We start from the raw sequence: 27,939 nt of genomic DNA on the forward strand, positions 1-27,939 counted from the left end.
TCATACAGCGCACTATGTGTAGTGTTATACAATCATACAGCGCACTATGTGTAGTGTTATACAATCATACAGCGCACTATGTGTAGTGTTATACAATCATACAGCGCACTATGTGTAGTGTTATACAATCATACAGCGCACTATGTGTATTGTTATACAATGCAATATGTGTATTGGTATACAATTATACAGTGCGATGTGTATACAATTTATTATACAACAGTCTCCTATTTTCAGGATTTTCTCTGTATTTTCCTCAGATTCAGGTGAATGCCATTTAGAGAGCGCAGGACTAACTGAGGGATCTTCAATGGTTCTTTGTCTAAATCTGGACTCAGCGCAAATCTCTGTAACGTCAGGGCGACGGCGACTTTCATCTCGTGCATGGCAAAGTTCTGTCCAATGCAGTTTCTGGGAAGCAGAATACAGAGGTTATATGTTATTCTGTGTAATTATGTACATTACATCCCCCATCACTGGCGGCCATTTTGTAAACTGAACCTATATTGGTAACGCTGTCCTGATGCAGCTTCAGTACTGTCATTGGTCACTAGGGAAACAATGGGCTGCAGTCTTGTGTGTGAGAGAGAAGACCGGGGACAATATGGCTGCTGCAGCGGTGTATAAGTGACTAGTTCATGTTTGTACGCACAGACTTGCCAATCAGAGCAGAAAAGAATATACAGACGCCCACAGGAGCCATCGTAAAGCCTCAGCAACTGCGCACACATACACTGCACTGGCGCAATAACGAGGAACATCGACTTTCCAAGCGGGTCTATGGTCACACAGACTGGCTGCGGCAGTAGCGACATTGGCGCCATGTTTCTCTACATACATGATCGCAGCTGAAGGCAGATATACACTCCGAATACGACCATGACACGCTTGCGTTCTTCTTGCCACCCCCCGTTACCTCCCCCAAACGTTCCCGTCCTGTCACTCTGCGTTTAAAGCCTCACTGCGAGCAGCATTGCAAAGGTACCTGGGCGCAGCGCAACCGCGGATCATGCACATTCTGGCGATAATCGCTGGGAGGTGAGAACATCGGCACTGCGTACAATCATTAATTAGGTACTAAATGTGTCAGGTTACACAACGCCACTTAAACACAGAGAAACTATTTCTGATTGAGAAGAAAATGTTAATATTTCTATTTAATATACACAAGGGGACGTACCAACCAGGCACAAGCAGCTGCAACCTAGGCAGCCAATAGGAAATTTGCTTTAATTTTTCAACCCAGAAAATATACAGAATCTCAATTGATACTGGTTAAAGGGCTTTTCATAAATACCCTCCCATCCACTACATGTAGTATCCCATAGAGACCAATCACACGCCTCCCATCAAATACATGTAGTATCCCATAGATATCAATCACACGTCTCCCATCCACTACATGTAGTATCTCATAGAGACCAATCACACGCCTCCCATCAAATACATGTAGTATCCCATAGATACCAATCACACGCCTCCCATCCACTACATGTAGTATCCCATAGAGACCAATCACACGCCTCCCATCCACTACATGTAGTATCCCATAGAGACCAATCACACGCCTCCCATCCACTACATGTAGTATCCCATAGAGACCAATCACACGCCTCCCTTCCACTACATGTAGTATCCATAGAGACCAATCACACGCCTCCCATCCACTACATGTAGTATCCCATAGAGACCAATCACACGCCTTCCATCCACTACATGTAGTATCCCATAGAGACCAATCCCACGCCTCCCATCCACTACATGTAGTATCCCATAGAGACCAATCCCACGCCTCCCATCCACTACATGTAGTATCCCATAGAGACCAATCACACGCCTCCCATCCACTACATGTAGTATCCCATAGAGACCAATCACACGCCTCCCATCCACTACATGTAGTATCCCATAGAGACCAATCACACTCCTCCCATCCACTACATGTAGTATCCCATAGAGGCCAATCCCCCGCCTCCCATCCACTACATGTAGTATCCCATAGAGACCAATCACACGCCTCCCATCCACTACATGTAGTATCCCATAGAGACCAATCCCCCGCCTCCCATCCACTACATGCAGTATCCCATAGAGACCAATCCCCCGCCTCCCATCCACTACATGTAGTATCCCATAGAGATCAATCCCCCGCCTCCCATCCACTACATGTAGTATCCCATAAAGACCAATCACACGCCTTCCATCCACTACATGTAGTATACCATAGAGACCAATCCCACGCCTCCCATCCACTACATGTAGTATCCCATAGAGACCAATGCCACGCCTCCCATCCACTACATGTAGTATCCCATAGAGACCAATGCCACGCCTCCCATCCACTACATGTAGTATCCCATAGAGACCAATGCCACGCCTCCCATCCACTACATGTAGTATCCCATAGAGACCAATCCCCTGCCTCCCATCCACTACATGTAGTATCCCATAGAGACCAATCCCCTGCCTCCCATCCACTACATGTAGTATCCCATAGAGACCAATCACACTCCTCCCATCCACTACATGTAGTATCCCATAGAAACCAATCCCCTGCCTCCCATCCACTACATGTAGTATCCCATGGAGACCAATCACACGCCTCCCATCCACTACATGTAGTATCCCATAGAGACCAATCCCCCGCCTCCCATCCACTACATGTAGTATCTCATAGAGACCAATCACATGCCTCCCATCCACTACATGTAGTATCCATAGAGACCAATCCCCCGCCTCCCATCCACTACATGTAGTATCCCATAGAGACCAATCCACCTCCTGCCATCCACTACATGTAGTATCCCATTTAGACCAATCCCCCGCCTCCCATCCACTACATGTAGTATCCCATAGAGACCAATCACACGCCTCCCATCCACTACATGTAGTATCCCATAGAGACCAATCCCCCGCCTCCCATCCACTACATGTAGTATCTCATAGAGACCAATCACACGCCTCCCATCCACTACATGTAGTATCCCATAGAGACCAATCACCCGCCTCCCATCCACTACATGTAGTATCTCATAGAGACCAATCACATGCCTCCCATCCACTACATGTAGTATCCCATAGAGACCAATCCCCCGCCTCCCATCCACTACATGTAGTATCCCATAGAGACCAATCACACGCCTCCCATCCACTACATGTAGTATCCCATAGAGACCAATCACCCGCCTCCCATCCACTACATGTAGTATCTCATAGAGACCAATCACATGCCTCCCATCCACTACATGTAGTATCCCATAGAGACCAATCCCCCGCCTCCCATCCACTACATGTAGTATCCCATAGAGACCAATCACACGCCTCCCATCCACTACATGTAGTATCCCATAGAAACCAATCACACGCCTCCCATCCACTACATGTAGTATCCATAGAGACCAATCACACGCCTCCCATCCACTACATGTAGTATCCATAGAGACCAATCACACGCCTCCCATCCACTACATGTAGTATCCATAGAGACCAATCACACGCCTCCCATCCACTACATGTAGTATCTATAGAGACCAATCACACGCCTCCCATCCACTACATGTAGTATCCATAGAGACCAATCACACGCCTCCCATCCACTACATGTAGTATCCCATAGAGACCAATCACACGCCTCCCATCCACTACATGTAGTATCCCATAGAGACCAATCCCCCGCCTCCCATCCACTACATGTAGTATCCCATAGAGACCAATCCCCCGCCTCCCATCCACTACATGCAGTATCCCATAGAGACCAATCCCCCGCCTCCCATCCACTACATGTAGTATCCCATAGAGATCAATCCCCCGCCTCCCATCCACTACATGTAGTATCCCATAGAGACCAATCACACGCCTTCCATCCACTACATGTAGTATACCAGAGACCAATCCCACGCCTCCCATCCACTACATGTAGTATCCCATAGAGACCAATGCCACGCCTCCCATCCACTACATGTAGTATCCCATAGAGACCAATGCCACGCCTCCCATCCACTACATGTAGTATCCCATAGAGACCAATCCCCTGCCTCCCATCCACTACATGTAGTATCCCATAGAGACCAATCCCCTGCCTCCCATCCACTACATGTAGTATCCCATAGAGACCAATCACACTCCTCCCATCCACTACATGTAGTATCCCATAGAAACCAATCCCCTGCCTCCCATCCACTACATGTAGTATCCCATGGAGACCAATCACACGCCTCCCATCCACTACATGTAGTATCCCATAGAGACCAATCCCCCGCCTCCCATCCACTACATGTAGTATCTCATAGAGACCAATCACATGCCTCCCATCCACTACATGTAGTATCCATAGAGACCAATCCCCCGCCTCCCATCCACTACATGTAGTATCCCATAGAGACCAATCCACCTCCTGCCATCCACTACATGTAGTATCCCATTTAGACCAATCCCCCGCCTCCCATCCACTACATGTAGTATCCCATAGAGACCAATCACACGCCTCCCATCCACTACATGTAGTATCCCATAGAGACCAATCCCCCGCCTCCCATCCACTACATGTAGTATCTCATAGAGACCAATCACACGCCTCCCATCCACTACATGTAGTATCCCATAGAGACCAATCACCCGCCTCCCATCCACTACATGTAGTATCTCATAGAGACCAATCACATGCCTCCCATCCACTACATGTAGTATCCCATAGAGACCAATCCCCCGCCTCCCATCCACTACATGTAGTATCCCATAGAGACCAATCACACGCCTCCCATCCACTACATGTAGTATCCCATAGAAACCAATCACACGCCTCCCATCCACTACATGTAGTATCCATAGAGACCAATCACACGCCTCCCATCCACTACATGTAGTATCCCATAGAGACCAATCACACGCCTCCCAGCATATGAAAAACGGGATTTGGGGCCTTATTTTGGCCTTTCAGTTGCTCTTCAGCAGAGAAATGTATTTCTATGGACACTTCACCTAAATGTTCAAACACAAGTGCCACAGCGACAGCATTCCCACTCCCACTTACATCTTCTGTACAGTTTCTCCCAATAAACGAAAGATCAAAAAGAATCAAACCTGTTTGAGTTAATTAGATTATGTCTGAGAACTTTTGAATGCGCCAACTCAGACTGACACAAGTTAACTTCTGTAATGATGAACTAGGAAAACAATTCAAACTATAACATACACAATAAATATATATATAATTATTATTAAAAAACATTTTATCGTTTATCATTTTTGGATGTTGGGAGCACACTATAGGTGTGTGAACAGTGGCCTGCAATGGGGAAATATACCGATATTTCTGGCATGCATTTAAAGAGTGATGGGATCTGGTCAGAGAGAGAGAGCGCGACGGTCCCCGGTCAGAGAGAAGAAAGCGCGGTGGTCCCCGGTCAGAGAGAAGAGAGCGCGGTGGTCCCCGGTCAGAGAGAAGAGAGCGCGGTGGCCCCCTGGCCAGAGAGAGCGCGGTGGCCCCCGGTCAGAGAGAGGGCGGTGGCCCCCGGTCAGAGAGAGGGCGGTGGCCCCCGGTCAGAGAGAGGGCGGTGGCCCCCGGTCAGAGAGAGGGCGGTGGCCCCCGGTCAGAGAGAGGGCGGTGGCCCCCGGTCAGAGAGAGGGCGGTGGCCCCCGGTCAGAGAGAGGGCGGTGGCGCCCGGTCAGAGAGAGGGCGGTGGCGCCCGGTCAGAGAGAGGGCGGTGGCGCCCAGTCAGAGAGAGGGCGGTGGCGCCCAGTCAGAGAGAGGGCGGTGGCGCCCAGTCAGAGAGAGGGCGGTGGCGCCCAGTCAGAGAGAGGGCGGTGGCGCCCAGTCAGAGAGAGGGCGGTGGCGCCCAGTCAGAGAGAGGGCGGTGGCCCCCAGTCAGAGAGAGGGCGGTGGCCCCCAGTCAGAGAGAGGGCGGTGGTCCCCAGTCAGAGAGAGGGCGGTGGTCCCCAGTCAGAGAGAGGGCGGTGGTCCCCAGTCAGAGAGAGGGCGGTGGTCCCCAGTCAGAGAGAGGGCGGTGGTCCCCAGTCAGAGAGAGGGCGGTGGTCCCCAGTCAGAGAGAGGGCGGTGGTCCCCAGTCAGAGAGAGGGCGGTGGTGCACAGTCAGAGAGAGGGCGGTGGTGCACAGTCAGAGAGAGAGCGCGGTGGTCCCCAGTCAGAGATACAGAGAGCAATGGGATCTGGTCAGACAGAGCAATGGGCTCTAGCCAGAGAGAATGATGGGCTCTAATCAGAGAAAGAGCGATGGGTTCTGGTCAGAGAGAGTGCGAGCGATAGGATCTGGTGGCGGTGACTGTCTCACAGGTAATGGAGTAAGTGTCTATAACACGTGTTGGACAGTAGCGGTGTAGAAGGCCTGTGATACCTTGATCCAGCTGAGAAGGGAATGAAGCTGTACGCGTGTCTATTGGATGAATTATCCGGTGAAAATCTCAGAGGGTCAAACGCCTGAAAACACATAATTACACCACATGAAATCATTTCCATAAACCATTCCTTTATGCTGCATCCCCACTGACCAGACACATTTGCTGTATGTTGTTACTAATGTTTAGGAGATGATCGAACATGCTTTTATACACGCCTAAACATGGGAACTGCATGTAACAAAGCATGTACTATCCCTGAACACCGGGACGCTCATGACCTACACAGGGTCTGTGACTGGCTGATTTCTCTGGGATTTAATCAGAACCCGGTATAGAGGGACAGTATGGTAAGCCTATAGACACAGATTATGGGGGTCATTCATACCTCGGTGCTGCGCGGACATACACATTGCGGCTGCATCCAAGAACTATGCGGCCGCAGTGTAACTGACAACTATGGGCGTCCATGGGGCAATGACGCGGCATTAGGGGGAGCATTTTCGTGGCGGCTGCGTGATGTTACAGGCAGCCGCTCAGAAAAAAAAAAAAAAAAAGAGAGAGATGGCCGCTGACCACCTGACTGCGCTGCCAGTGGTCTACCTTAGATCCGATGCATCGGAAGGCAGCGTCGCACATGGTGGGCGGCCATCTACGTTCATCTCTGAATAACCCTCTATGTCACTTGAGGCTTTACAGCAATTGTCAGATCAGCTTTTATCCACATCTCGTAATAAGAGGTTCACCGTCAGCAATAGCAATGTATCACAGTATATTCCCCGGACCCTCCAAATAAGAAGCCGCCTGCAGTTACCTCTGGATGGTCCCACATGCTGGGACTCCGGTTGATACAATATATACTCAGTAACACAGTCGCTCCTGTAATGATAAAAAAAAAGGTTTGAAAAAACAAATCTGACACAAGACAGTTACAGGAAGTGATGTCACATGGAGTCACTGATATATCTGTGGTACTGTATACAGCTGGGATGCAGCGCTCATGGCTGAGGCGTGCGCCGGTGTGATAATGAAGCAGTCTCGGTCAGACTCTGCACTTATAAGAATGCAGTTATACCAGTAGTATCATAGATTAGCCAAGTACTGTATGTGTCATGTACTACAATGGGATGAGACGCTGGGTGTACATGTATACAGGAGACGACCGCCCTCTGTATACGCCCAGCTTCTCATCCTATCCTTCATCTGCAGCTGAACACCTAAACACTGTGCAAAGAAGCCGCTTTACACCCCCCCCCCCCCCAAGGTGCACCAAATCCATAGACCTGCCAACCAGAGACTGCCCATACTGCAAGGTCCGGGCACAGTGAGGAGGGATTGCAGTAAATATCAGCAATAAGCTAAAGTCCCAGAGATGTCAGCTGCCGTACACTGGGATATTTCAGCAACGCAACCACCAAACATTTGTACACGATCTACCATATCTTACAGTGCGGTCTATGTACTAAGCCTTGGAGAGAGAGAGAGACCCATAACTTACAGAGAGAGAGAACCAGCCAACCAGAGCCTACCTGTCATTTTTCAAACACAATCTGTAATGACAGTTAGGAGCTGATTGGCTGGTACATAGATCCCAATATCCCTCACAGGAGCGGCAGGCACAGCGCGTGCAGCCATTGGATAGAGACCAGTGCTTACATCTCGTATGTAACATTATAGTGTAGATCATATGTATACAGAAATAGCGACTGACCTTTGGGCAGGGTCCTCCCATCGCAGAAGGTGATTGGCTGGCTGAGCTCACGAGCCACTCCTGGTACAGGGGGATATAGGCGCATACTCTCCTTAATACACATGGTGGTGTACGGCATCTTACCCAGATCCTCCCTGCTCACACACAGAGGCAGCATAATATTACACAGATGCTATAGCAGGAGAGGTGCATCGTTACCAGTCTGACCCTAGGGGGAGCTCTCCTGGTATCTAGCCTCATTACACTGTCACCGGGGCACGTATGAGGCAATGCATAGGGCCGACCCCCAATCTGTCACATACCGGCCTCTGGCTGGAGAGGAGTACATGCTCTGCGTCATTTGTGCTACAGAATTACTCCTAATTTGCACCTGTGACCCCAGGACTCCCTTATTTATGGTGTAACAGTACATAAGCATTATGTTGCAGTTTCCGGCCATTCCCTATGCTTCTTACCTGTGCTTGGTGACTGCCTGCCCTGACCCTAATTACTAGTAACCTCCAATTATACAGCTCTCACGTATTCCAGAGAATGTGTAATCCTTCACATCAGATACTGCACCAATGGAGCTTACAGTCTAATTCCACACACTAATATTAACCTGCAAGAATGTTCTTGGACTGGGGAGAAAACCAGGGAGCCAAAATGAAGCCCACCCAAACCCACTAGGACATGCAAACTCTGCATAGATAATGACCTGATTGGAATAGAAGTCATAGCCCCCATCACTATCATGCAGCAATTCTAACCACTGTGCTAGGTAAACAAGCCCTTCAAATATTATCTTAAAAACAGAAAGACCAACAGGTTTCTGACCACTCCACGGTGTTCCGCTCCCCCAGGACCTCTCGGATCTCCTTCCGGCATTTCTCCTGGTGCTCCGGGTACTTGGCCATACAGTATAATATCCAGGAGATCCCGCTGGCTGTGGTGTCATGTCCCTCAAACATGAACGTGTCCACCTCCGCCCGCAGATCCTCATCGGACAGGCCCTGCCCGTTCTCATCCTGGGGAATTATAGACAACACGTACAATAGGCACGGCTCACACACACACACAGGCATCACTCTTGACTCCTCCCTCTCCTTTGCACCCCACATCCAAGTTCTGGCGCAGTACTGTTGGTTCCAGCTATACAACATTGCTCGCATCAGGTCATTTCTCCCCCAGAGTGCAACTAAACTTATCATCCACTCACTGGTCACCTCACGATTCAACTACTGCAATGTTCTCCTCACTGGCCTCCCTCGCTTCATTCTCACTCCCTTTAAATCTGTCCTCAACTCCACAGCTAGGCTCATCTTCCTCTCCCGCCGCACCACATCTGCCACTCCCCTTTCCCAGTACCTGCACTGGCTCCCATTCCCCAACAGAATCCTCTTCATACGCCTCACCCTTACATACAAGGCCATCTCTAATTCCACTGCTCCCTACATCTCCAACCTCCTCTCCCTTCATACTCCCTCCCGCCCACTACGGTCGGCCAAGGACCGTCGCCTCTCCTCTGCCCTGGTCACTGCTTCCCATACTGGAGTTCAAGATTTTGCCCGTGCTGCACCACTTCAGTGGAACGCGCTCCCCCGCTCCATCTCCCCAACCTTGCAAAGCTTCAAACGGCACTGAAAACCCCCCTATTCATCAAAGCATACCCTCCGATGCATAACCTAGTCCTGAGGCCACTCCTTAATCCCCCTGCCCTGAGGCCGCTCCCCCATCCCCCGGCCTCAGCGCTCCTCCATCCCCCTGCCCCGAGGCCGCTCCTCCATCCTCCTGCCCCGAGGCCGCTCCTCCATCCCCCTGCCCCGAGGCCGCTCCTCCATCCCCCGGCCTCAGCGCTCCTCCATCCCCCGGCCCCGAGGCCGCTCCTCCATCCTCCTGCCCCGAGGCCGCTCCTCCATCCCCCTGCCCCGAGGCCGCTCCTCCATCCCCCTGCCCCGAGGCCGCTCCTCCATCCCCCTGCCCCGAGGCCGCTCCTCCATCCCCCTGCCCCGAGGCCGCTCCTCCATCCCCCTACCCCGAGGCCGCGCCTCCATCCCCCTGCCTCGAGGCCACGCCTCCATCCCCCTGCCCTGAGGCCGCTCCTCCATCCCCCTGCCCTGAGGCCGCTCCTCCATCCCTCTGCCCTGAGGCCGCTCCTCCATCCCCCTGCCCTGAGGCTGCTCCTCCATCCCTCTGCCCTGAGGCCGCTCCTCCATCCCTCTGCACTGAGGCCGCTCCTCCATTCCCCTGCCTCATGCCTTAAACATCTCTGCTTTGCTTACATCCTGCCATCAGGCTTCCTCCCGCTTGCTTGCACCTCATGTCATCTGTCTGTCGCCCCTTCCCACTAGATTGTTAGCTCTTCAGAGCAGGGCCCTCTTTCCTCTTGTTATCTAAGCCCTCTTCTCCTCACATGTCAGTCACAGCTCTCCACTACTCAGCAACCATCTTTACCGCTTTCTCTCCTGCTGGTAATGGCTCCTCTCTATCTATGGCCGCCAGCCCCTAGTAGTACAATGATTACTCCCTCACTACTTACATCCTAGCTGTATTATGTATGAGACTTGTGGTGCTCTTTGTTACCTCTACTCGATCTTTGTTTTTTATTTATTTACTGTAATGTTAAATTCTGTCTCCCTGTACTGTTCTATTGTATGACCTGTACAGCGCTGAAAAATACTTGTAGCGCCATATAACTAAAGTGTAATAATAATAATAATAATAATAATAATAATGTACAGTAGGCACAGCTCACACACACACACGTGTATAGTAGGCACGGCTCACACACACACACACACACACACACAGTAGGCATGGCTCACACACATGTACAGTCACTTTAAAGACCGGTCACCTATGGTGAAGATGTGGACAAACTGAGCTGAGAGAACATTTCAAGCTACTGTAGCTGTCAGGTGGAATGAAACACAATCTCTGCACCACAAACCGAGTGGATTTCATAAATGCCGCCATCTTGTGGTTTGTTATATTAGTGCAGCAGCCAGTGGAATGAGGCCTACACTCCGTACCTTGGCACACAACAGAATGTCCAGAAAGTCCAAGTGTCTCTTCTGCTTGATCTTCTCGAGTTCCGTCTCCTGCTTAAGAGATTCTTGTCTCTGTTTAATGACTTTATCTATAAAGTAGAAAGTGATGCAGGTGTTACCAGTGGGAAAACAAATCTCAGTAGTGTACAGTATGAGGTGCGGCTGCTGTAGTGCTCTGGGGTCCTGACAATACCGGCTCATCCTTCCGCTCATGTGAGAGCAGCGTGGGAGCCTCTCGTCACCATAGCGTGTCCAGCGTATCCTGGGAAGAACCAGCTGTGTGGTGCCACGTTGATGGGCACTATCGCAGAATGTGCTACAACTGGTAGCATACATCCCAAACACATGCACATAATATCTGATATCTATATTTCTAAATGCCAAGTCCACATGTCACAACACAGCAGGAATGACCGTGTTCCCCGAGCACATAACACGGACTATATGGCCTGAAATTGATGGGTGAGAATACAGCAGAACCTGACAGCATAATAATATAGGTCATTTATCATTAAATATATATCAGGTATTTATGCTGGTAGTGTGCACACACAAGACAATTTGATGGAAATTGTTGATGTTATCTTCCAATTGGCTTGTGTGTACGGCAGATCTGAAGAAGCACTGGAAGAAGTGACGGATTTATCATTACGATTCATCTCAAAATTACAAATTGTCCATAATATCGTCTAGTGTGTACTCAGCTTTAGCAAGAGACTATAGGGATAAATGGGAATATTTGCTCTCAGTGGTGCCACCGAGAAAGTTGGCCTCTTATACTACTGTTTTGTCAATTTATATGTTTTTGGTTTTGATATTATTTCACAGCTACAGGTATTTTTAACAAATATACTCTAATAAAAGTTATATTTTATGTATCAATTTAATGTTTAAGTGCGCCACTTCAAGTCCAATCCTTCACTGTTTCTTTTTGTGTACTCAGCTTTAGCAAGAGACTATAGGGATAAATGGAAATATTTGTACTCAGCGGTGCCACCGAGAAAGTTGGCCTCTGATACTATAGGTGGTGTCGCTAAGCATTAGGAGGCGTGGCCATGTCGCATTGTTATTCCCAGGATCCCTCGGATGATGATCCTCTATGGGACAAATGCTAAGAGTTCCCCTTTAGCACCATCGTACCACCACAACTCCCTTTTTTATCCCAAGCAAGAGCTGCAGATCTTATAATATTTCCATAGTACATTTAATGTAACAAACTATCCCTATCAAAATAAAAATGACCCCAGTAAACGAAAAGGTGAAAAAAAAAAAAAAGACATAAATTAAAACTCACACGTGTGCTGGTGAACGATTTTCAGCGCTCTCCGAAAACGGAATCCGTGTGGGCTCAGGTAGTAGATGATGTCATTGTGGTAGGGGAAGCAGCGAGCTCGCTGGCCCACCAGGAAGGACAGCTCATACACCGCATTGATATAATCATTCTTGCTGCACAAAGACAAAAATAGAATGAAAGATTCTGCACATGTTAGGGATGTCAGGGGCCACAGCCGGTAATATAATTACCGGGTCAGTAGCCGCAGTGTTTCCACCAGAGACACATCAGCAGGTAAGTGGTGGGAAGTCATTGTTTATAAGCCTCCACCAGACACTGACAGGCAGTATACAGTAACTAATCACACTATACATAGACACAGGACTGGATTACACAGGGAAGATGGAAAATGTGCAAATATGAAACAAGGGCCCAAAAGTATTACGCTTTAACAAGATATAAAGTGGAAACGGATAAAGAGTGATAAAGTACCAGCCAATCAGCTCCCAACTGTCATTTTAAAAACACAGCTTGTGACATGGCAGTTTGGAGCTGATTGGCTGGTCATTTATCACTCTTTGCACGAGATGTACTAAGGGACATTGCCGTCCATTGCTGCAGATTGTACTTCTATATGCGATTAGCATTGCGTAGGACAGCTCTTCCGATAAGAGCTGTCCTTCACCATCTCCAGAGGCTACCTGACTACCAGGTTGCGGCCCGGGAGTCATTCTGCACATGCGCAGAGTGATGGAGGCGGGTGCGGGGCATGCTGGGAGGGATCTCTCACGCCAGCGATGCGGAGAGAAGCCCATAGGCTACTATGGGGTATCGCCAGCTGGTGCTTTATCTCAGTCCACTTTATCTCCATCCAAAGCTTAGTAAATAGACCCCTAAATGTCAGGTACCGACAATGTACAAACCCATCATTCTGGCAGTCGCTCTCGTAACTGAAGGCACATTTCATAATGGTGTCCAGGGTCATGAGGCTGACATAATGGAAGAGCTCCAGCGGCTTCTGATCGGGGACCAGCTTCTCCCATTTGTCCTAAACAAGAAGCGATATCAATAAAAAGTTAAATCACTTGTAACTAGTACCTACAACAATACACTATGTATTATCAAATCAGCTGAAGTTAGTGGCTGTACACCACTGAGAGTACCAGCTGTTAGTCTGTGTGTGCCACTAACACAAGCCTGGGCATCAGCTGCATTTATATATAGGGATGACAATGACACCCTGCTGGATTGTGCAGGACTTAGAGCATGGGCCTGGCAGACGTGCAGACTGCTGGCTAGGGAAGGGTTCTCCTCCGGTAGTTTATATATAATGCTTATATGTACAGTAATAGAGGCCGTGTCACCGACGCAGAGTGGACTGAACCTATATTATGGGAACCGAGTGACCAGAGCTACATCTGCAGATGCCACAGAGCCAGAGGCGGATTGGCCATAGGGCTTACAGGGAAGATTCCCGGTGGGCCGGTGCACCCAAGGGGCCTATTTTGTTTTAGGACATGTGGTCCTATTTATAGACATAATGAATAAGATGCCAAACAATTTGTATATATGAAAATGACTTTGCCACTTAGCCTGTGATTGCAGGTGATCTAGTGTATGCTCTGTCTGCCTGCTTGGCTGACATATAAGATTGAGTGAATAGTGATTGGGATACGGTTGGTGTAATAAGAAAATATATCTTTCTAAAGAATTATATAGTTTCCTAAATTCTGAAGGTGTATCATATAATGTGCTCATAATATGTAATGTTATTTCCTTTTAACTTCCCCATGATGCTGGACATCCCCACTATCTGGAAAGTCTTGGGGGGGAGGGTGCTGCTGCCATGGCCCATAGCTAGATCTTACACCTCTGGTGCTGCCCATGTGGGGCCACTAGTACAAATTTTTCCAGGGCCACTTTTTGTTCCCAATCCACCCCTGCACAGAGCCCCCACGTTGGTGAAGTAGATATGTGTGGGGGCCCCAGTGTGTTGGGGCCCCTGGGTGATCGCCTCAGTTGCCCTGTTATTAATCCATCTATGTCTGCAGAATACACATCCCATGGCAATATACTTGCTTTCATGGGATAAGACGTGGCGGTCCAGCTATTGTACGTAATATGCATACCTGCCACGTAGGCACTGTAACTTTCAGGTGTTTATTTGGCTGGTTGTTGTCCTGGAGTACTGGGTGCAATTAGTGCACGCTGTGATGATTTGGTTGGAGGTCTGCAGGAAGGGGGAATGCCCTGTAATGGTTGGTCCTATGCCCTAAAGGAAGGGGAAGGTGCTGCAATGGTTGGTCCTATGTCCCACAGGAAGGGGTAAGGTGCTGCAATGGTTGGAGTTCTGCAGGAAGGGGGAAGATGCTGTAATGGTTGGAGGTCTGCAGGAAGGGGGAAGGTACTGTAATGGTTGGAGGTCTGCAAAAAGGGGGGGAAGGTACTGTAATGGTTGGTCCTATGTCCTGCAGGAAGGGGAAATGCACTGTAATGGTTGGTCCTACGTTCTGCAGGAAGGGGAAATGCACTGTAATGGTTGGTCCTATGTCCTGCAGGAAGGGGGAAGGTGCTGTAATGGTTGGTCCTATGTCCTGCAGGAAGGGGAAAGGTGCTGTAATGGTTGGTCCTATGTCCTGCAGGAAGGGGGAAGGTGTTGCAAAGGTTGGTCCTATGTCCTGCAAGAAGGGGGAAGGTGCTGTAATGGTTGGAGTTCTGCAGGAAGGGGGAAGGTGCTGTAATGGTTGGTTCTACATCCTGCAGGATTGGGAAGGTGCTGCAACGGTGGGTCCTATGTTCTGCAGGAAGGGGGAAGGTGCTGTAATGGTTGGTTCTATATCCTGCAGAATTGGGAAGGTGCTGCAATGGTTGGTCCTATGTCCTGCAGGAAGGTGCTGCAATGGTTGATCCTATGTCATGTAGGAATGGGGAAGGTTCTGTAATGGTTGGAGGTCTGCAGGAACGGGGAAGGTGCTGTAATGGTTGGAGGTCTGCAGGAACGGGGAAGGTGCTGTAATGGTTGGTCCTATGTCCTGCAGGAAGGGAGAAGGTGGTGTAATGGTTGGTCCCATGTCCTGCAGGAAGGGTGAAGGTGCTGTAATGGTTGGAGGTCTGCAGGATGGGGAAGGTGCTGTAATAGTTGGTCCTATGTGCTACAGGAAGGGGGAAGGTGGTGTAATGGTTGGTCCTATGTCCTGCAGGAAGGTGCTGTAATAGTTTGTCCTATGTGCTACAGGAAGGGGGAAGATGGTGTAATGGTTGGTCCTATGTACTGCAAGAAGGTGCTGTAACGGTTGATCCTATGTCCTGCAGGAAGGGGGAAGGTGCTGTAATGGTTGGTCCTATGTGCTACAGGAAAGGGGAAGGTGCTGTAATGGTTGGTCCTATGTTCTGCAAGAAGGTGCTGTAATGGTTGATCCTATGTCATGTAGGAATGGGGAAGGTGCTGTAATGGTTGGAGGTCTGCAGGAACGTGGAAGGTGCTGTAATGGTTGTAGGTCTGCAGGAAGGGGGAAGGTGCTGTAATGGTTGGTCCTATGTCCTGCAGGAAGGTGCTGTAATAGTTGGTCCTATGTGCTACAGGAAGGGGGAAGGTGGTGTAATGGTTGGTCCTATGTCCTGCAAGAAGGTGGTGTAATGGTTGATCCTATGTCCTGCAGGAAGGTGGTGTAATGGTTGGTCCTTTGTTCTGTAGGAAGGGGGAAGGTGCTGCAATGGTTGGTCCTATGTCCTGCAGAAAGGTGCTGTAATGGTTGATCCTATGTCCTGCAGGAAGGTGGTGTAATGGTTGGTCCTTTGTTCTGTAGGAAGGGGGAAGGTGCTGCAATGGTTGGTCCTATGTCCTGCAGGAAGGTGGTGTAATGGTTGGTCCTATGTTCTGCAGGAAGGTGGTGTAATGGTTGGTCCTATGTCCTGCAGGAAGGTGGTGTAATGGTTGGTCCTATGTCCTGCAGGAAGGTGGTGTAATGGTTGGTCCTATGTCCTGCAGGAAGGTGGTGTAATGGTTGGTCCTATGTTCTGCAGGAAGGTGGTGTAATGGTTGGTCCTATGTCCTGCAGGAAGGTGGTGTAATGGTTGGTCCTATGTCCTGCAGGAAGGTGGTGTAATGGTTGGTCCTATGTGCTACAGGAAGGGAGAAGGTGGTGTAATGGTTGGTCCTATGTGCTGCAGGAAGGCGCTGTAATGGTTGGTCCTGTGTCATGTAGGAAGGGGGAAGGTGCTGTAATGTTTGGAGGTCTGCAGGAAGGTGAAAGGTGCTGTAATGGTTGGTCCTATGTACCATGTGGTGCCCATGGTAAACTAGCGGGAACCAGTCTCTGAGTTATAATCAGCCACCATTACCAGGATACAGGAACTACAGTACACCTCGCTACTTTACTCTGGGCACCTTAATGGAGCCAGACCACCGGATCAGAAGCACCCACAGTAGCCTCCACCTCTTCCTGCAGACATCCAACCAAAAGGACAGCACAATGCACCCATTCCGCCATGCCGAGCATCTCCTTTCCGCATTCGCCCTGAGCAGGGGGCCATTGTGTTTGTAGCGCACACCATCTGACATTAGGAAAGTGCACAACTGTTACACACCATTCCATTGTTCTATATGGTATGGCCAGTCCAGTCACCGCTCAGCCGATTCTCCCCTTACCAGCATGGTGTTGGCGCAGTCTGACATCAGTCCGATATACGGCTTCAGGACGTCATAGTGGAAGGCCGGAGTCAGCAGCTTGCGGTGCTGGGACCATTTTGGTCCTGATAACACCAGCAGCCCTTTCCCTGGTGACACAGACGCAGTAGTTACGGCAGAGCAGTGGTGATGTACAACCACCATATCTGGATGCATACAAGACTCTGGACTCGCTGTACAGCTGGAATCCGTCCATTTGCTTTATGTAAAAGGCGACACATGAATTACAGATGAGCGTAACTTGCATTTATCGCCCTTTGCTTGTGGGGAAGAGGCAGGTACAGTATGTTCAGGGTCAGCACAGAGACTAGCACACATAAGTACATTGTTCCCCCCATGCAGAAGTGGTGATACTACACCCTGCCTCCACACAGCTCCCGGTGACCCCCCATGTGCAGGAGAGATACATTATTACACTTAGGCCCCCACCCGAGGCATGACATGGCAGCCCACCAACGCTTTCTATTTATTCCTTTCATTGTTATAGGTCTATTTACCTACACATAATAGGGGGGTACCAGGATCACCGTCTCAGCAGCCGCAGTGCTCCCACTGAACTAGGCAAATGCTATGTGATAAAATGTCACCACGCAATACACTGACACTTCATTGTAGTAACAGGGACTAACATTTGTTTCACTGTATTAACAGCTTATTAAGAGGACACCAACACTGGTATAGCCAAAGGCAACCATCTTTATACTGCAGCAGGCATGGCCATGCTGTCTGCTGTCTGCATTGAATGGTGGTCACTAGGATGCTGTCTGTATTGTATGTGGACTTGCTGGTGTACTATATGGCCGTCACTGGGATGATCTCCGAATTGTGTGTCGGTCATGTGGGTGCTGTCTGTATTGAATGGTGGTCACTAGGATGCTGTCTGTATTGTATGTGGTCTTGCTGGTGTACTATATGGCCGTCACTGGGATGATCTCTGAATTTTGTGGTGGTCATGTGGGTGATGTCTGTATTGTATGGTGGTCACTAGGATGCCGTCTGTATTGTTTATGGACTTGCCGGTGTCCTGCAGTAAGGTGCTACAATGATTGGTCCTGTGTCATGTAGAAGGGGGAAGGTGGTATAATGGTTGGTCCTATGTCCTGCATGAAGGTGCTGCAATGGTTGGTCCTGTGTCATGTAGAAGGGGAAAGGTGGTGTAATGGTTGGTCCTATGTCCTGCAGGAAGGTGCTGCAATGGTTGGTCCTGTGTCATGTAGAAGGGGGAAGGTGGTGTAATGGTTGGTCCTATGTCATGTAGGAAGGTGCTGCAATGGTTGGTCATGTGTCATGTAGAAGGGGGAAGGTGGTGTAATGGTTGGTCCTATGTCCTGCAGGAAGGTGCTGGAATGGTTGGTCCTGTGTCATGTAGGAAGGGGGAAGGTGGTATAATGGTTGGTCCTTTGTCCTGCATGAAGGTGCTGCAATGGTTGTTCCTGTGTCATGTAGGAAGGGGGAAGGTGGTGTAATGGTTGGTCTTATGTCCTGCAGGAAGGTGCTGGAATGGTTGGTCCTGTGTCATGTAGGAAGGGGGAAGGTGGTGTAATGGTTGGAGGTCTGTAGAAAAGGGGAAGGTACTGTAATGGTTGGTCCTATGTACCATGTGGTGCCCATGGTAAACTAGCGGGAACCAGTCTCTGGGTTATAATCAGCCACCATTACCAGGATACAGGAACTACAGTACACCTCGCTACTTTACTCTGGGCACCTTAATGGAGCCAGACCACCGGATCAGAAGCACCCACAGTAGCCCCCACCTCTTCCTGCAGACATCCAACCAAAAGGACAGCACAATGCACCCATTCCGCCAAGCCGAGTATCTCCTTTCCGCATTCGCCCTGAGCAGGGGGCCATTGTGTTTGTAGTGCACACCATCTGATTGGCTGGTACTTTATCACCGTGATATGTATCACTCTCCAAGGCTTGATAAATGGGGACCTTTATTGTATGGCAGTTACTGGAATGCTCCCTTTATTGTATTGTGGCTAGAGCGATGTTTGTGAGGTAACTCCTCTCTGGGGCCTCCTAAATTCACGATCTCCCCATGTCTGGAAATAATGCAACATGGGACGCTGGGACTTAGGACAAATATCGGCAACATAAAGTTCCAAATTTTGAATGAAAACACATTGCCGGGTGTATCGGGTCTGCTGCACAGTGCCTCGGGGCTGCCGCACAGTGCCTCATGAGAAAGCACTCCAGTCCCAGAAGTCCATTTCCCCTTCGGCCATTGACATCAGGACTATTACCAGATGCCAGTGCTCTGGGGAGTCTAGGAGAACACTTGTAATGACTGTCTACTTATCTCACATCACTTACCAATCCATGGGGTTATGAATAGATACCCGATGCTGTCCTTTGGATCTATAGAAAGAAAACCGTTGTATTATTAGAGAGATATACACGGTATATAACGTCATTGTCACATGTTTAAAGGACTGGCAGCAGTTTATGAAGGTGAAGGGGTCTGTTTAGGAATACATGTCTAATGCCCCATATCAGGGCAATATAATGATCTACCACCACCATATAACAAGACAGATACAGGGGGCAGATGCTGGGGGCTGCAGAGGAATGTCACCCTATCAGGGGCGGTCTGCGTGTGTGCGAGCTAGCCCGTCTGTACACACACACACACATACACTGCCAGACTACACACACACACACACACACACACACACAAACAGTTATTATAGTGCTGCTATTGTGGATGCTAAATAAGAAAAGAAAAAAAAATGATGACATAATAAAGAATTTTGTTATTAACCCTTGATTTTAATAATTAAGTATTTTTGTCCTTTACTACTCCCACCCCCTCCTGATACTGTCGTCCTGAGATAGTAATAGAGGCGTGTACTTTTTGTCAGACCCCTAAGACACCCGGCCATTACCTACATTACGGGGGGAGCCACGTGCACCTAGCAGTGGTACTTGCAGCGTGGTCTGTGTGTAGGGTAAGTGGTTGGAGGATGGTCTAACTACAGATACAGAAAGCCTGTATATAACTACAGATACAGGCTTTCTGTATGCTGCTGAACACTTATGCTGAACACTCTGGTGGTCATTCCGAGTTGTTCGCTCTGTATTTTTCTTCGCATCGCAGCGATTTTCCGCTTATTGCGCATGCGCAATGTCCGAACTGCGACTGCGCCAAGTAAATTTGCTGTGCAGTTAGGTATTTTACTCGCGGCTTTTTCATCGTTTTGGTGATCGTAGTGTGATTGACAGGAAGTGGGTATTACTGGGCGGAAACAGGCCGTTTTATGGGAGTGTGTGAAAAAAACGCTGACATTTCTTGGAAAAACGCGGGAGTGGCAGGAGAAACGGAGGAGTGTCTGGGCGAACGCTGGGTGTGTTTGTGACATCAAACCAGGAACGACAAGCACTGAACTGATCGCAGATGCTGAGTAAGTCTGAAGCTACTCAAAAACTGCTAAGAGAGGTCTAATCGCAATATTGCGAATACGTCGGTCGCAATTTTAAGAAGCTAAGATTCACTCCCAGTAGGCGGCGGCTTAGCGTGAGTAAATCTGCTAAAAGCAGCTTGCGAGCGAACAACTCGGAATGAGGGCCTCTGTTCTGAAATGAAATGAAAATGTACATACAGGTATGGTCTTTTATTGTTACATCACACATTTCTTAGCAGTCATACTCAGGATTAGAACCCATGACCTGCTACACTGGAAGCAGACACTTTACTGGTGGAGCTATTTGCTCCTGTACAGGAAGAAGGAGATTTCTAACTATATGAAGTAACTTGTAATTGTCAGAGAAGTATCTTCATATAGTTAGAATTCTCATATTTCCTATACAGGAGCAAACAGCTTCATCAGTAAGGTGTCTGCTTCCAGTGTAATAGGTTGTGGTTTCCAATCCTGGGTGTGACACTTGTAAATGTATATCTATAATAAAGAGTGTGTGGTGTAAGGTGCAGGGACCAGTGAGGAAGTCGGCCACTGAAGAGATAGCAGTGGCTATCAATTAAATCAATTGAATGGTATCACAGAATGGGAGGAGAGGAGCCCCCTTCAGGGCAGGAGTCCGGCGGCAGATGACTCTGTTGCCTCCCAGAGTTCTGCCTCTGAGCAGACGTTTATCAGCCACTGTGTCATACAGAGAGATACCGTACAATCCATTACTGCTCACCCTGCCGGGACAGAATGGCCTTTGCGTAGTCCGGGTGACATATAAAGAGAGAAGCGAAGAAATTTCCGAGCCACATCGGGAATCCATACTCATACTGCTTTGCATATCCAGCCACCCTGTCCAAGTCTGTCCCATCTTGTTTAAACTGGTAAAATACAAAAAGAAGAAAGATCTAAGTCCAAGCAATTGTCTATGTGCCCCCCAGCTTCTGCACAACTAAACAATGACAATTGTTGAAAGGGAAGTGCGCTACTGCACAGACTCCATGTTGCTGCTCCTCCAGGGAAGCATCATTCCCTGCACCAAGATGGCCACCGAGGCTACTGCTGAGCATTTGCGGAGCCATCTTGAATCTGTGTGAGAGTGCCACAGTGCGAGACAGTCTTGTACTCAGCTACCTGGTACCACTCATGCCCCACTCCACCTAGCAGTGTGTATAACAGTGAGTACGGCTGAACCTGCTTTATCTACAGTGACCACACTCCACTAGTAACTGGGCTGATTGCAGGTGTAAGGCCTCTGCTGGCGTGTACAGAGACTACGCTGTATCCTCAATCCTAGACGCATATATTTAACCTATCTGTGCATCACTGCTGTTTCCATGTAAGCCACTGCAATGTGCCATCCATCCACCGCTGAATCAGGGCCACAGTCACTTATTATAGGACTCATGCTCTGGTCCTGATTATTACTCAGTGACCTGGGCCTAATTCCCACACCACTCTCTGGGGGCTCAGGCACATTGCCTGCCTAATCAGTAGAACGCAGGAGTGACCGCTGTCTGCAACCGTACTAAAGGTCAGTAGCCACATCTTCTTGCCACAGACACCGCTCCTACCTGGGCCAGATCTTTTGCCTTTTCTTCAGGAGCTCTCCTCCGTTCCCTCCCGCCGCCCGGCCTGGGCTCTCCCAATCTGGGGCATCTAATATAAATAAGATGCTGGATGTGGGTAGAGCTATTGGCTTGCCACGGGTGCTTTCTATTGGGCACTGGTCCACGAGCCACGAATGGGTCACGGTCGGCGCCGAACACTTACAGCCGCCACTGCTGAGAGCAGAAGCAATGACCCAGCACCGGCTGCCGGTGTCCCCCCAGCAGGACACATCTCCACAAGGGCACCCTCAATGGTACACTAATCTCAGGCTGGCATCGGGCCATACCAGGCACTCCTGTAATACAGTATCTTATCCCGTGTACCCAGCGCAGCCTGACCCAGATCAGGTTCAGAGTCCAGTATGAATATAAAATGTATCCTGTCCTCTTCCCACAAAGACGTCCTCTCTGGTCAGACAGCGCCAGATGCCTCAAACTGGGCCTGAGGCGGGCATCCTGATAATGGGGACAGGTCACCACAGCCTGACTACACTGGGACACCTGGGGGGGGGTAATACAGATCTCTTGTGACACTAATGTAAGACACGATTATCAATGATTAACTGATCTCTGAGCACCTCTCACCCAGTCACGGGATCAGTGAAATTGGCACAGACTTCTTTATATCATCTAGACTTTTGCAGATTCATTGATAATTATCAGTCAGATGATAACCGTGTAGTGAGCGCAACCTCTAACCTGCGTTATAGAGAGCCAATCAGCTCAGTGCGCAGAGGGGGACGGAATGGTCACAGGATGAGGCTTCTGGACGTGAAACTGCTCCGCAAGGCACAGAGCATAGGGGCAGGTTACTGGTTATGTATCAAATCCGTACACGCGCGCTATGCAAGCGCATCCGTACACGCGCGCTATGTAATTCTGTGTGTTATATAAATAAAGCAGCTGCAGTCTCATTGCTATATAACAGGTTTCCTGCCTGTAATAAGAATAAAATATTTGGGTGTGGATTACACTATAGTAAAGGATTCTCCACACTGCAGATCACACTATACAGCACCACAGTCTTTATCCCATTAAGTTTTCTGCTGAGTCACTCTCCTCACTCCCCTACCCACATGGCTGGGACTGAGCTCAATGTCCTGCCACACTTGGAGAGTACATGGGAACCACAGTACAGTCCTGATTTTACTTGGTAGCAGTGGTTTGTCACAGATCTGCTTCAGCAGCGCTAATGCTTCTTCCCGTAACAGCACCATAGCAGAGAGGCAAGGGTCTTCCCACCCAGAGAAAGCACAACACTCATGCAAAAGGATTTTTGATGTATTGATAATAATGATCCAGATGGAGATAGATAGATTCCCTGATTTTTAAAAACCAACATGTTATACAATGTAACAAACTTCACCAGTAGTGTAAGGGGGTGGTCTTCAGTATGCCAAATGTCAGGATCCCGGCGCACAGTATACCGGCGCCGGAATCACGACACCCGGCATACCGACAAATATTCTCCCTCATGGGGGTCCACGACCCCCCTGGAGGGAGACTAAAATAGCGCGCGCCACCGTGCCGAAGCGTGGCGAGCGCGCAAGGGGCTCCTTTGCGCTCGCCACACTGTCGGTATGCCAGCGGTTGGCATACCATACTACACCCATTTAAGGACATTTTGCCATAAATTTGTCTTCTACAATCTCAGAAAGTCCCAGAAAAACCACAGTCACTAAAGCCCCTTTATTCAGGTTGTTTCAACAGCAGTCATGCTCAGTTGAATAGTGCACAGTATCTCGGAGAGCAGCACCACAGGCCTGGCACAAAGCAGGCACCATTGCACCAGGAGAGAGGCGGAGTAGCGGTATTACGTCAGGCACATGAGATTACTGAGACTGGAGCACGGCTGGCGGAAGCCTATATGAATGGAACAGTGATTAAACAAGCCGGGCAGGAATGTGTATTCATGCCATAAGATATCCTGGAAGCCAGAACTTGTTGGCCGTGGTCGTGGCTGCTCCGTGGGCTGTAATCAGTGGATCAGTAGCACAGGAGAGCTCTGTATCCAGATGATCTGTATCAATCTCCTGCAGGACCCAGGCAGTGTGGTATAAATGAAGATAATGCTGCGAGAGGCTTGTCTCTTGGAGACGTAGGAGATGTCCCTAGGTAGAACCTCTCTGGTAAGATCCACGTGTGGTTTGTGAAATCTTCAGTGGTCAGTCAGCCATAATGTCAACTGGGAGCAGCCAACGGTGGCTTACATAGCAAGAACTAATGTATCCCTTCCCAGTTCCCCCTCCACTTGTTCTCCCCTTAGTTTATAAGCCGATATGGAAAGTGCCCGTATCCTTCTTATCCTTCCCTAGCACTATCCCTGTTACCCCCAACCCCTCCTTCCTCGCCTCTCACTACAGCAACGGAGACTAGGCAAGTTTGTGGCAATCCGGGGGAGGCTGGTGGGATGGGGGTATGGCAGGGGTGACCTGGTGTAGGTTGGGTCCTCTGTCAGGGGGCCTCCAATTGGAGTATATTTACATCACTAGCTCTCCCTCTTGTGCAGCAGCAGAACACAGCCAGAATGCGAGAAGGACAATATGAATTGCAGGCAGAGACACAGGAGTCTCAGGTTTCATGACCTATTTATGAAGATTCCTAACCAGAGGAGAGATAGGAGGAGGGAGAGAGCTGGTGCTTTAAATCAAATAACCATCTCGCCAGAATTGCACCGTCTTTCTGCATATTGTGGGCTCTCCCTGGCTTACCCCATACTATACTGTATGTTACAATTATTATTATTATTATTTATTTTTATGGTGCTAGGACTGGCCATAGAAAGCACAGCGGTTTTTGAAATTACACACCTGGCGCAGCTGAGCTGGACGCATGCCTGGTGCTGCTGGAGACATCTGATGGGCGCAGTTGGACAAGCCGCATGGGTAGAACAAGTCATACCCGATATTCGCAGTGCAGTCACTGGTCCAGAGTCACCAGGCGCACTTCATGGCGCATTCAGACTAAACTAATCCGGATTACTACGTGTTTTATTTATGGGTTGCCAGTTACTTATACAGCGCACACATATTCTGCAGCGCTTTTACAGAGAGTATCTGGCCATTCCCATCGGTCTCTGCCCCGGAGGAGTTTACGCTCTATATTCCCTGCCACACATGCCAGGGTTCATTTTTGTCAGGCGCCAATTAACCTACCAGTACATTTAGGACTATGGGTGGAAACCAGAGTACCTGGGGGAATCCCACGCAATCACAGGGAGAATATACAAACTCCACACAATCAGGGATGTGGTGGGCATCGAACTCAAGACCTCAGTGCTGTTATGCTAACCACTACAATATATACTAGCAAAAGTTTGCTGGGCAGAACATTTTACCTCTTTTCACCCCCTTATCAGTGGAATTTTGAAAAATCCGGCTGCTTAGTGGGTGACTGCAAATAACTGTCACAGTTTCCAGGTCACCCATCATGTCACATGTTCCTGGTCAGCCAGCAGGTACACAGGCAGAGTTCCCCAACTGTCACATTTTCCAGAGCACAATGGTGATGCATTGCAAATGGCAGGTGGACGTTTTGCCAAATCACTCCGAAACAAAGCAGCCAATTACAACATATATATATATTATATAATATATATATATTATATAATATATATCTATTTCTCTCTCAAAAGAGGAGATTGACTCATCACAAAATCTCTTAAACCTCAAGGCCTACAATCTTGAAACTTGGCAGGTAGCTTCTCTTTAGACCCAAGGTGCTTGCTAAGAACCGGTTTTACAAATGTCACTGTCCTTCCACGGAAATCTAAAAAAATGTATGTATGTATGTATGTATGTATGTATGTATGTATGTATGTATGTATGGATGTATGTATGTATGGTTGTGCTCAGACAACGGCACTATAGAAATAGTTCACTAATAAAAGTCGTCCTTCTGTTATTGATCTATAGATATGAGAGCTAGTATGTTCCGTTGCACTGTACAGTTGGACAGAAATGTAATGTTAGTACATAACCCCCAATATTTCAGGATAAGAAAACAAAATCTCAGTATTACACTATACAACTAATCTGACAATCCCCCCAGTACATATAACACAGCGGGCACTCACCTCATGAGCGTTGCCGTACAGCCAGTGGCGCTCTGGACCCGGGAAGGGAGAGAACACCCGGCGCAGCTGCTGCCACCTCAGGTACAGCGTAGAGGCTTTGTACAGCAGGTAGAGGAGGAAGAGCCAGGCAGCCCAGTGACAGAGGCCGCTCAGGGACAGCACAGAGGAGGCAGCCATGGCTGAGGTATTGCTGCTGCTGCTGATCTCACAGGGACATAATAGTGTGTCAGGGGCAGGTGGAGCCACAGGACAGGGCAATGTACAGATTGGGAGGAGAGGAAGCTGCAGGAAATGGGTGTGGGACACACACACTAATAGCTGCACAAGCATGGTGTGGGGATACACACATATATATGGCACACACTGGAAATCTGTCACACAGCGAGAACAGTATTATTGTGCAGGTTGCATTTAGGAAGCTGCATTTGGTGCACGTGTGGTAACTCCTCTCCCCCCTGCCTGGGCTTGTGGGCAGTACTGAGTAAGGGCTCCCGGCACATGCAGGCTTTGCAGCTACCACAAACAGGACAAACCTCCCAACATGACCCATTCCAGGAGGGACGCATAGTCTGCTCCTGGATTTCCAAATAATCTATGCCTGCCGTCACCTGTGCTGCACTAGTTATTTCATAAGAAAGGTTTCATCACAGGTGACGGCAATCATACATTATGCTGGAAGTCCAGGAGCCAAGCGTTGTGTCCCTCCTGGAATGGTTATACTGGCCTGTTATGAAAAAGTAATTTCAGGGAGAAAGTGAAAGCAGCACCTATGAGTTACTTTGTTACTCAGTAATATCCACTTGGTGTAATGCTGCATCTGAGCAATGTTACTTTGTTACTCAGTAAGATCTATTTGGTGTAATGCTGCATCTGAGCATTGCTACTCAGTAACATCTATGTGGTGTAATGCTGCGTCCGAGCTTTGCTGCATTGTTACTCAGTAAGATCTACTTGGTGTAATGCTGCATCTGAGCAATGTTACTTTGTTACTCAATAAGATCTATTTGGTGTAATGCTGCATATGAGCATTGTTACTTTGTTACTCAGTAACATATACTTGGTGTAATACTGCATCTGAGCATTGTTACTCAGTAACATCTATGTGGTGTAATGCTGCGTCCGAGCTTTGCTGCATTAATACTCAGTAAGATCTACTTGGTGTAATGCTGCATCTGAGCATTGTTACTTTGTTACTCAGTAACATCTACTTGGTGTTATGCTGCATCTGAGCAATGTTACTTTGTTACTCAGTAAGATCTATTTGGTGTAATGCTGCATCTGAGCATTGTTACTTTGTTACACAGTAACATCTACTTGGTGTAATGCTGCATCTGAGCATTGCTACTCAGTAACATCTACTTGGTGTAATGCTGCGTCTGAACATTGTTACATTGTTACTCAGTAAGATCTACTTGGTGTAATGCTGCATCTGAGCAATGTTACTTTGTTACTCAATAAGATCTATTTGGTGTAATGCTGCATATGAGCATTGTTACTTTGTTACTCAGTAACATATACTTGGTGTAATACTGCATCTGAGCATTGTTACTCAGTAACATCTACTTGGTGTAATGCTGCATCTGAGCATTATTACTTAGTAACATCTACTTGGTGTAATACTGCTTCTGAGCATTGTTACTCAGTAACATCTACTTGGTGTAATGCTGCATCTGAGCATTATTACTTTGTTACTCAGTAACATCTGCTTTGTGTAATGCTGCATCTGAGCATTTTTACTTTGTTACTCAGTAACATCTGCTTGGTGTAATGCTGCATCTGAGCATTATTACTTTGTT

The 27,939-nt window shown here is 48.5% G+C and overlaps 1 protein-coding gene across 1 annotated transcript; it reads right to left on the reverse strand.

Annotated features, from left to right (window-relative positions):
- Positions 1 to 230: 230 nt before the first annotated feature.
- On the reverse strand, positions 231 to 26,624 carry LOC134957221 (cytochrome P450 4B1-like). Its single transcript, XM_063938923.1, has 12 exons — positions 26,144 to 26,624; positions 21,195 to 21,339; positions 19,368 to 19,412; positions 17,013 to 17,140; positions 13,288 to 13,412; positions 12,386 to 12,537; positions 11,074 to 11,180; positions 8,879 to 9,069; positions 8,063 to 8,196; positions 7,166 to 7,230; positions 6,351 to 6,433; positions 231 to 411 (listed from the first exon to the last, which is right to left on the reverse strand). Exons 1-12 carry the CDS (start codon positions 26,471 to 26,473, stop codon positions 234 to 236), a joined length of 1,683 nt encoding a protein of 560 aa, XP_063794993.1. The 5' UTR covers positions 26,474 to 26,624; the 3' UTR covers positions 231 to 233.
- Positions 26,625 to 27,939: the final 1,315 nt, after the last annotated feature.

Source organism: Pseudophryne corroboree, chromosome 9 (assembly GCF_028390025.1).
Source record: "Pseudophryne corroboree isolate aPseCor3 chromosome 9, aPseCor3.hap2, whole genome shotgun sequence".
Lineage (NCBI taxonomy): Eukaryota > Metazoa > Chordata > Amphibia > Anura > Myobatrachidae > Pseudophryne > Pseudophryne corroboree.

Excerpts from the sequence above, each read along its gene's own strand:
- LOC134957221 (XM_063938923.1), bottom strand. The coding sequence starts at position 26,473 with ATGCTTGTGCAGCTATTAGTGTGTGTGTCCCACACCCATTTCCTGCAG. Across the intron at positions 11,181-12,385 it reads AATCGTTCACCAGCACACGT|ATAAAGTCATTAAACAGAGA; the intron begins GTGAGTTTTAAT and ends TCTACTTTATAG. Across the intron at positions 9,070-11,073 it reads ACATTCTGTTGTGTGCCAAG|GATGAGAACGGGCAGGGCCT; the intron begins GTACGGAGTGTA and ends ATAATTCCCCAG.